This window comes from Notothenia coriiceps, unplaced genomic scaffold, assembly GCF_000735185.1.
Source record: "Notothenia coriiceps isolate Sejong01 unplaced genomic scaffold, NC01 NC01_scaffold00021972, whole genome shotgun sequence".
NCBI lineage: Eukaryota > Metazoa > Chordata > Actinopteri > Perciformes > Nototheniidae > Notothenia > Notothenia coriiceps.
In genome coordinates, this window is record NW_011354673.1 from 1 (window position 1) to 7269 (window position 7269).

Here is a 7269-nt window from a genome sequence, read left to right on the forward strand (position 1 = left end):
TATATATATATATATATAAAAATACACTTTTGCCCTTACACTTTTGCCCTTACTGTGTTTTTTTCATGGTAACCCACCCCTCTTTGTCTGCAGGACGCGATGACCCACCTGATGCGGATCTCGAGGGTCCTGCGGACGCCGCAGGGGAACGCCCTGCTGGTGGGGGTGGGGGGGTCAGGGAAGCAGAGCCTAACCAGGCTGGCGTCGTTCATTGCAGGATACCAAACTTTTCAGATCACACTGACCAGGTCTGAAGCAACAGACACACACGCACAGGTTTATTTATGGGTCTTTAAAATGTTCATCCACCAAGAGTACGTTTCTTTATCATGCAGAACATACGTAAATAAATTAGTTAATATTTTTAAAATCCCATTATAGATCATGTTTGAATTGAATAGACCCCATAATGGTCTAATCATCTCATAGTTGAAAATACTTATGAACTAAGTATTCTTTCGGTCATTTTATCTTTTAAGATAGAAACAAAAAAATGACATTTATATGTGTACATGCTGCAAGGTCGTACAGCAGCAGTAACCTGCTGGAGGATCTGAAGACCTTGTATCGTATCGCTGGTCAGCGAGGAAGAGGAGTCACTTTCCTCTTCACTGACAATGACATAAAAGATGAGGCCTTCCTTGGTAAGATAAGATAAACCATTATTAATCGCCATAGGGAAATTCAGGTGTCCTGTACACTTTAATTTGTCACTGTCTCTTCTAACCTCCCCCCTCCTCTCCAGAATACATGAACAATGTGCTGGCAAGCGGTGAAGTCTCTAACCTGTTTGCTCGTGATGAGCTGGACGACATCTCTCAGGATCTGATTCCTGTGATGAAGCGGCAGCACCCCCGCCGACCTCCGACCTCCGAGAACCTGTACGACTTCTTCCTGTCCCGAGTGCGGAGCAACCTCCACGTCGTCCTCTGCTTCTCGCCTGTCGGGGAAAAGTTTCGGAATCGAGCGTTAAAGGTGAGGAGAGGGCTTTGTTTCCTCTCCTTTCATTGTTCTTTCCTTATCTCTCATCGCCTTGGCTTATTTTCTCTCCTTGTCTTTTCATCTCCTCTCATTGTCTCCTCTTCTCTCATAATCTCCTTTCCTTGTCATCTCTAGTCTCCTTGTCCGTCCTTTCCTCTCCTTGTCTCCTTTACTCTCCGGAAATGCGCAAAGTATTGTTGTGATGTATTGTATTGTTCCAAAAGTGTTCTATTTGTTGAGCTGCAGTGCAGGGATAGTGAGTGAAAGGTGTCATGGATGAAAAGAGAGAACAGGTTAAAGTTTCAGTGACCTCTGTCCGTTGCCCTCTATAGTTCCCGGGCCTGATCTCAGGCTGCACCGTGGACTGGTTCCAGCGCTGGCCCCGCGACGCCCTTGTGGCCGTGTCGCATCACTTCCTGTCCCAGTACCACGATCTGCGCTGCTCGGAGGATGTTAAGCGAAGCATAGTGGTTACCATGGGCATCTTTCAGGTAGCGCTCACCATGACGATGAGGTGTGTTTTCATTTATCATCATCAGCTGACTAATCACATGACCTCTAACCTCTGCAGGACCTGGTGGCCGAGAAGTGTGCCGAGTATTTTGAGCGATTCCGCCGCCAAACGTTTGTGACGCCAAAATCCTACCTGTCCTTCATCTCCAGCTACAAGGTCATCTATGCACACAAGATGGCCGACGTTGGCACACTCGCAGAGCGTATGAAGACAGGTGAGGCTTTCGTGTTACCTTTTGCTCATAATATAAGCTTAATCGTCATACATTTTCTAAAGTCAATATTAGTATTATTTTTTTTTGGTTCCAGCTTCTCGAATGAGAATATCCAAGGCTTTGTCAACAGTAAACTGAAATATTTGTTTGTGTTTTGCCATAGCGCTGCAAAGATCATTAAAAAATGTGAGCAAAAAAATGGTAAAATTCTCTGAACTCTATTAAATAGGAATATGTTCTGGTTTCTTTAATCCTTCAGACAATAATTAGAAGTTCTCAAAATATGAATAAACAGGTTAATAAAGAAGACATTTGAGGACATCAGATAAAATAATCTGCAAAATAGTTCCAACTCTTTAGACACAAGATGATTTAAAAAAGGTCCTCTTTTTTTTGTATAGATAAGTGAAAGAATAACCAGTGTAATATTCAGTTTGTTGTTGTTGTTTCCTGCAGGTCTGTGTAAACTGATGGAGGCGGAGCAGGCGGTGTCCCTCCTCTCAGAGGAGCTGCAGCTGAAGGAGCAGGAGCTCGCCGTCGCCTCCGAGAGGGCAGAGGAGGTCCTGCAGGAGGTCATGGCCAAAGCTCAGGCTGCGGAAAAGGTCCCACAAGACACACTACTTTAGAAAAACATCACAATGTGAAATCAGGAGGAATGTGGGATTTATTTAAATAATGTATACTCAACAAGATGTGTGAAATCTGTTTTTATTTCATTTTCTTATATGATTTATTTTGTATGTAACGCTTTTATGGTTCTCTATCTATGGTTTGTATTTTTGTAAAGCCCCTTAACCGTGAGCTTGTTAACATATTTTAGCTATTGGTTAATAGTTCATGCGGCTGTTCATGTCTGGTTCAGTCTCCATGTTTCCTGATATAATCTGTGTGAATGATCTGCTGGATGTGGAAGTGGTTTGTTAGCTGATAGAATATACGGTTGTTTGTGTTTGTCAGCTTGTGGTGGAGTAAAAACCAACCCAATTGTAATCTCTCTGTTCAGGTGAAGCAGCAGGTGCAGAAGGTGAAGGATAAAGCTCAGCTCATCGTCGACGAGATAGAAGCTGATAAGGCTTCTGCAGAGACCAAACTGGAGGCTGCCAAACCAGCACTGCAGGCTGCTGAGGATGCACTACAGGTCACACACACACACACACACACACACACACACACACACACACACACACACACACACACACACACACACACACACACACACACACACACACATACACACACACACACACACACACACACACACACACACACACACACACACACACACACACACACACACACACACACACACACACACACACACACACACACACACACACACACACACACACACACACACACACACACACACACACACACACACATACATACATACATACATACATACATACACACACACACACACATACACACTTACACACACACACACACACACACACACACACACACACACACACACACACACACACACATACACACACACACACACACACACACACACACACACACACACACACACACACACACTCACACTCAAAGGAGACTCAGAATGACTCCAAGGTGACACAAAATGACCAAAATATTGCAACAAAGACAAACAATTTAACAACAAAGAGATACAAAATACCTTAAACAGACACAAAATGACCACAGTGACACAAAATTATGTTTTAGGCATTAGAAAAATATTTTTTACGATGAGCTTTTAAACATAAAAGTGACAAGAAAATGATATCCTTGACGCAGTTTAATTATTAAGTACATTCATACATTTGAAGCAAGATTATTTCAATCCAATCCAACTTTACTTACTGTATAGCACATTTAAAAACAACAGAGTTGACCAAAGTGCTGTACATCAATACATATATAAAAAGTATATATAAATATACATATAACAATTGTAAAACATGATACAATAAAACCATACTTAAAGCCACCGACTGAAAATGTAGGTCTTGACTCTACAGTATGCAGGACTGTTGGTAGGGTCCTTTGGTATGCCATGTTATATTCCTGAAACCACCTCTCTACATTACAGACCATTAAGCCGGCGGACATTGCCACAGTGAGGAAGCTGCAGAAGCCTCCTCACCTCATCATGAGGATCATGGACGCCGTGCTGCTGCTGTTCCAGAGAAAGGTCTCAGAGTCTCGTCTGATGTGAAATATCCTCACACACTTTCTCATCCATCTCACTCTTTCGACTTTTTGCCCCCAGATCGACACGGTGAGCGCTGACCCTGAGCGGCCGTGTCCCAAACCTTCGTGGGCCGAGGCCATGAAGCTGATGCAGAACTCATCCTTCCTCAGCATGCTGCTCAACTTCAGCAAGGTCTCATTTATATTATTATACATGTGAAGATTCTCAGGTCAAAATAATGAATGGATGAATTGCGGAGCTGGGAGACGGGGGTCATTTAAAGGAAATTAATGAATTTCAGAGATTAAACTCACACATTTCCTCTGAGTAATATACTCTGAGATTTAAAAAACATAGATTTGCCAGAAAAAAATCTTAAATGTCTATTTATACCTTCAAATATAAAACATATATCACAAAATAGTTTTCTTGCATTCCCAACTATAATCTCAAAGAATATTCAAGTGTTTTCATAGTACTCTTTTATTTGGCTTACTACATTTTGGTGATCAACGTGAGGATATACTAGAATCTTCTGCACTGTGTGTGTGTGTGTGTGTGTGTGTGTGTGTGTGTGTGTGTGTGTGTGTGTGTGTGTGTGTGTGTGTGTGTGTGTGTGTGTGTGTGTGTGTGTGTGTGCTGCAGGACTCCATCACAGAGGAGGTGGTGGAGCTGCTTGCTCCCTACCTGGATATGGACGACTACAACCTGGAGTCAGCCAAGAGGATCTGCGGGAACGTGGCTGGACTCTGCTCCTGGACCCAGGCCATGGCAGACTTCTTCTCCATCAACAAGGAGGTGCTGCCTCTGAAGGTACACACACAAAGGAGGGCAGTGTGAACAGAGCCTGAACACAACACACAGATATCTTACTGTGTCGCCTCATGCCTCTGTTTGTGTTCAGACTAACCTGGCTCTGCAGGAGGCTCGTCTGGTGGTCGCTCAGACTGAATTCACTAATGCTCAGGACCAGCTGGACGCCAAACAGCGGGAGCTGGACTCCGTGAAGGTATCTTCTTCTTCTATATATTCTTTTGATTTGAAGACTTGTTGTCATTGACGGCTGATTCATAGTTGTACTTCAGCCCTACAGCAAGTGGTCTCTATTTTGAGCATTAACACATACCTCAAAATGTCTTTTAAAACAATTCTTTAACATTTGTGAGTTTTTTCTTGTAGATTTGCCACTTTAATCTGACATAATATCAAACAACTTCTCATAACCTTCAGGCGCTTTACGACGCTGCCATGAAGGAGAAGCAGGACCTGGAGGAGGACGCCCAGGCCTGCCGCCGCAAGATGTCCAACGCTACTGCTCTGATCGAGGGGCTGGGGGGGGAGAAGGTCAGTGTCATCCACCCATCTAAAGGTGTCCCAACTTTTTTCACTGATATCACAATTATCTTTATTTTTCAAATGGCAATGTAACCAAATATAAGGCAGGCATGAACAACTCTGAAAGCCTTTTATTCACTTCTGGAGAGCCAGATAACATTGACGAACTACAAGTATATGGAATACCTTAAACTTGGAAGCGGCTTTGACCTATTTTGAATAAAGTGGGGTGCCAGTCAGAATCAGGTCTGACAAATAATAAACAAAAATATTCAGCAGAATTCAACAAATTAATTAATTTGGGAAAATCTCCTCCGTCACCGAAATGCAATACAATATAGATCACACATCAATTTCCATTTTCGTCAGATATATTTCATGGGGGAAAGTGACGCATATAAGATCAGTGTGTGTGTGCGGTGTGTGTGGTGAAAAGACTCTCCGCTTTAGATAAGAGTCCAGATATAAATCAAATCCAGTTCAAAGGCCCACAAACAAAGGCAACAATTACTGCGGGTCGTATTTTATCTGTGATTGGACTTTGGACATGCCTGATCTAAACATCATCATTTCATCCCTCTGTCTCCTGGTCCGGCTGTGTTTCAGGTGCGTTGGACTGAGAGCAGCGCTGGGTTTCAGACGCAGATCACACACCTGGTGGGGGACGTACTTCTGTCCGCAGGCTTCCTGTCCTACGCCGGGCCCTTCAACCAGGAGTACCGCAGCCTGCTGCTGGAGCTGTGGAAGAGAGAGATGGAGGAGAGGCTCATCCCCTTCAGTCCTGTGAGTACTTCACATTGTGTAGCTCCGCCCGTGTTCCCCTCCAAAAACATTATTTGATCTAAAAGTTAACTAACGCACTGAGCCACATCCTCCTATGTTAAATGTATTCAAAGATTTGGCCTGTCTTGTCAAAGAAATAAATATATGTACAGATTAAAACTGTCCAACTTTCCACCAAACTTTACTGAAATTCTTGTTTTTACCTTAAAGAAATGAAAATAACACACTCTAGTATACAGGACTGTCTCAGAAAATTAGAATATTGTGATAAAGTTCTTTATTTTCTGTAATGCAATTAAAAAAACAAAAATGTCATACATTCTGGATTCATTACAAATCAACTGAAATATTGCAAGCCTTTTATTATTTTAATATTGCTGATTATGGCATACAGCTTAAGAAAACTCAAAAATCCTATCTCAAAAAATTAGAATAGTTCCTCAGACCAAGTAAAAAAAAAAGATTTATAACAGCAAAACACAATCAAACATTTGAAAATGTCCATTAATGCACTCAGTACTTGGTTGGGAATCCTTTTGCACGGATTACTGCATCAATGCGGCGTGGCATGGAGGCAATCAGCCTGTGGCATTGCTGAGGTGTTATGGATGCCCAGGATGCTTCAATAGCGGCCTTTAGCTCATTAGCATTGTTGGGTCTGGTGTCTTTCAGCTTCTTCTTCACAATACCCCACATATTCTCTATGGGGTTCAGGTCAGGGGAATTTGCAGGCCAATCGAGGACAGTAATGCCATGGTCAGTACACCAGTTACTGGTGGTTTTGGCACTGTGGGCAGGTGCCAGATCATGCTGGAAAATGAATTCCTCATCTCCATAGAGCTTTTCAGCAGACGGAGAGCGGAAAAGCATGTAGGTGCTCTACAAATCTCTTGTACACAAGCTGGGCATTACTCTGGGCTTGACTGAAACCAGTGGACCAATCACCGCAGCAGCTGACATCGGCTCCCCCACAAGCCATCCGCTGACATGTGGGAACTTCACACTCGGATTTCAAGCAACTTGCATTTTGCTACTCTCCCACGCCTTTCTCCCAGCACTCTGGCGCCCCTTGACTTCCAAATGAAATACAAAACTTCGCTTTTCGTCTGAAAAGAGGACTTTGGACCACTGTGGCCAACGTCCATCCTGCTTCTTTTCCTTAGCCCAAGTCAGAGCGCCTCTTCCGTTGTCTTGAGTTCAGAAGTGCCTTGACGGCATGGGAAATACGGCTATTGTAGCGCGCATTTTCCCGACACGTCTGTGAACAGTGGAGCTTGTGAT

At 43.3% G+C, this 7269-nt stretch overlaps 1 protein-coding gene across 1 annotated transcript in view; it reads left to right on the top strand.

Annotated features, from left to right (window-relative positions):
- Nucleotides 1-93: 93 nt before the first annotated feature.
- LOC104953550 (dynein heavy chain 5, axonemal-like) overlaps nt 94-7269 on the top strand; it is a gene marked incomplete at both ends in the record, with an annotated part of 8872 nt that continues 1696 nt past the window's right edge. Inside the window, 13 exons of the mRNA XM_010780496.1 lie at nt 94-248; nt 523-644; nt 746-975; nt 1314-1472; nt 1553-1709; nt 2166-2311; nt 2713-2847; nt 3769-3870; nt 3949-4062; nt 4516-4683; nt 4775-4879; nt 5101-5214; nt 5812-5988. Coding sequence (XP_010778798.1) covers nt 94-248; nt 523-644; nt 746-975; nt 1314-1472; nt 1553-1709; nt 2166-2311; nt 2713-2847; nt 3769-3870; nt 3949-4062; nt 4516-4683; nt 4775-4879; nt 5101-5214; nt 5812-5988 — 1884 coding nt within the window. The remainder of the gene's footprint in view (nt 249-522; nt 645-745; nt 976-1313; nt 1473-1552; nt 1710-2165; nt 2312-2712; nt 2848-3768; nt 3871-3948; nt 4063-4515; nt 4684-4774; nt 4880-5100; nt 5215-5811; nt 5989-7269) is intronic.